The following is a 1,847-nucleotide window of genomic DNA, read 5'->3' on the forward strand; positions in this document are numbered from 1 at the left end:
AAAGATCATATTACACGACGAGTATGGGATTTTGTCATGCTGCAAACTTTGGCCGGAAAATCTCGCTATGGGTTGTCATGCCCACAAAAGATCATATTACATGACAAGTAAAGCACATATGTTTACATCTAGCTATATATAGACATTCAGCTACACAAAAGAGAAAAATCCCCAACTCTCATACTATGAAGCACGGATACGCCAAAACCAGTCACATATAGGTATAGGATACTTACCGGATACGGATACGCACCTGATACGGATACAACAGATACAAAAACGGATACAACAGACACGAAGACACAAAAACACATTGTATACAAGCCAACAATTACATTGCACCAATAAACACAATTTGAACCATTTTGCGATGTTCTTCTCTTCTTTGTGACTCCTGTAGTCTAACATATACTAACTCCGTCCCAATTTAATTGTCACTTTTGGAAGTTCGTGTCACTTTTCAATTGATTATATCTTGTAATTTATAATGTTTTAGGTGATTTTGAAAACATTGTATTATAGAATAAATCGAGATCTATCAAACAAGATCCATATTGGATAAAAAATTTATTACCAATTTAAAGATATAACTAGTTTTTTAATCCAGTTCGAATAGAACTGGGACAAGTAAATTGGGACGGAGGGAGTACACAGAAACACATTGTCAGGAACAAAGCTTCAGCCCATGATTTCAATTATCAACAAGACTGTAATCTCAAACTAAAAGAAAGACAACTACAATAGATTATGGAGCTTATAGGAGGGTGGTGCAACCCATCTCATGAGCATTTCGACTTGTCTCAACCTGCTGCCACATGGCAAGTTCAACAGCAGCCACAGATCCTATCTGGGAGATTCAATTCAAATATAAGGAAATGTAGCTAACAGAACTGCACACCCAACATCAATATGAACTTTAAGAAGCAAGTAGATTTCTGGGTTCGAATGGCATCTATGTTGTCCTTATGGCAAGGAAGTGGACAATGCATTTAGACCCATCTAGCAATTGAACTGGAACAAAAGAGAAATCAAAACATGAAAGCCATAACAAGATATTTGAGCTTGATCTTTAAGGAAAGGAGAATACCACATCAAGTTGATGAGAATTAGATTGTTGATTCGGTTGTGGCAATAGAGTTGGTTTCGGCTGCAACTGGCGTGGAAGATCTATATCTTCTGGACTTGCTTGGTTACTGCCAGTTGTCATTTGGCGATGCGCACTAGAGGCATCTGGATGCTGTTAACAATTAAGTGCATATAAAGTCAAGTTTAGCAAAGAAAATGGCATAAGGAACAAATGCAATATTCAGTATATTAATTCATGAAAATGAATATGGTACATTCTCGTTGGGTGCCTCATTGAAATCGTCTGAATCGTCATTTGTGTCATCTGTGTAACCCATAGCTTCTAAGAACCTTTTCATCTTTTGCACTTTGGATTTCATCTTCATAAACTATCGATCACGTTCGGTAGAGGATTGGGACGGTGCTTGATCATTATTCTTCGCACCAAACAGCTTACTCTTAGTTGCTCCTAAGCCTAGCCCTCAAGTACGCTTGGGTCTCTCAGGTCCTTTAGATTGAGTGAAGATCGCACCCTCTGTAGACACCCCAATTTGAACTTGTGGAAAATCCTTAATTTGTGGCTTTTTGGCCCCCCGATGATGAATTTGGATTAATACAAGCCTCGGCTACAACGGGACCTTGCTTCTTAGACTTTCGAAATCAAAATCAATTTGGCAAAATCAGTCCTAAGCGCTCGGAACCATTTTCCAAGCGCTCAGGAATTACTTTCAAAAACCCCAGGTTTTGGCTCACTCTTGGATTCACTCCTGAGCGCTCAGGTC

At 38.8% G+C, this 1,847-nt stretch overlaps 1 protein-coding gene across 1 annotated transcript; it reads right to left on the minus strand.

Moving 5' to 3' along the window:
- Window positions 1–490: 490 nt before the first annotated feature.
- On the minus strand, window positions 491–1,597 carry LOC131310053 (uncharacterized). Its single transcript, XM_058336849.1, has 3 exons — window positions 1,341–1,597; window positions 1,088–1,237; window positions 491–847 (listed from the first exon to the last, which is right to left on the minus strand). The coding sequence occupies exons 1-3, from the start codon at window positions 1,449–1,451 to the stop codon at window positions 755–757; spliced, it is 354 nt and encodes a 117-aa protein (XP_058192832.1). The 5' UTR covers window positions 1,452–1,597; the 3' UTR covers window positions 491–754.
- Between the last annotated feature and the right edge of the window lie 250 nt (window positions 1,598–1,847).

This window comes from Rhododendron vialii, chromosome 12a, assembly GCF_030253575.1.
Source record: "Rhododendron vialii isolate Sample 1 chromosome 12a, ASM3025357v1".
Lineage (NCBI taxonomy): Eukaryota > Viridiplantae > Streptophyta > Magnoliopsida > Ericales > Ericaceae > Rhododendron > Rhododendron vialii.

Coding starts and splice junctions, on each gene's coding strand:
- LOC131310053 (XM_058336849.1), bottom strand. CDS start 1,451: ATGAAGATGAAATCCAAAGTGCAAAAGATGAAAAGGTTCTTAGAAGCT. Junction 1,238..1,340: donor ATGAGGCACCCAACGAGAAT/GTACCATATTCA, acceptor AATTGTTAACAG/CATCCAGATGCCTCTAGTGC. Junction 848..1,087: donor ATTCTCATCAACTTGATGTG/GTATTCTCCTTT, acceptor TGAATCTCCCAG/ATAGGATCTGTGGCTGCTGT.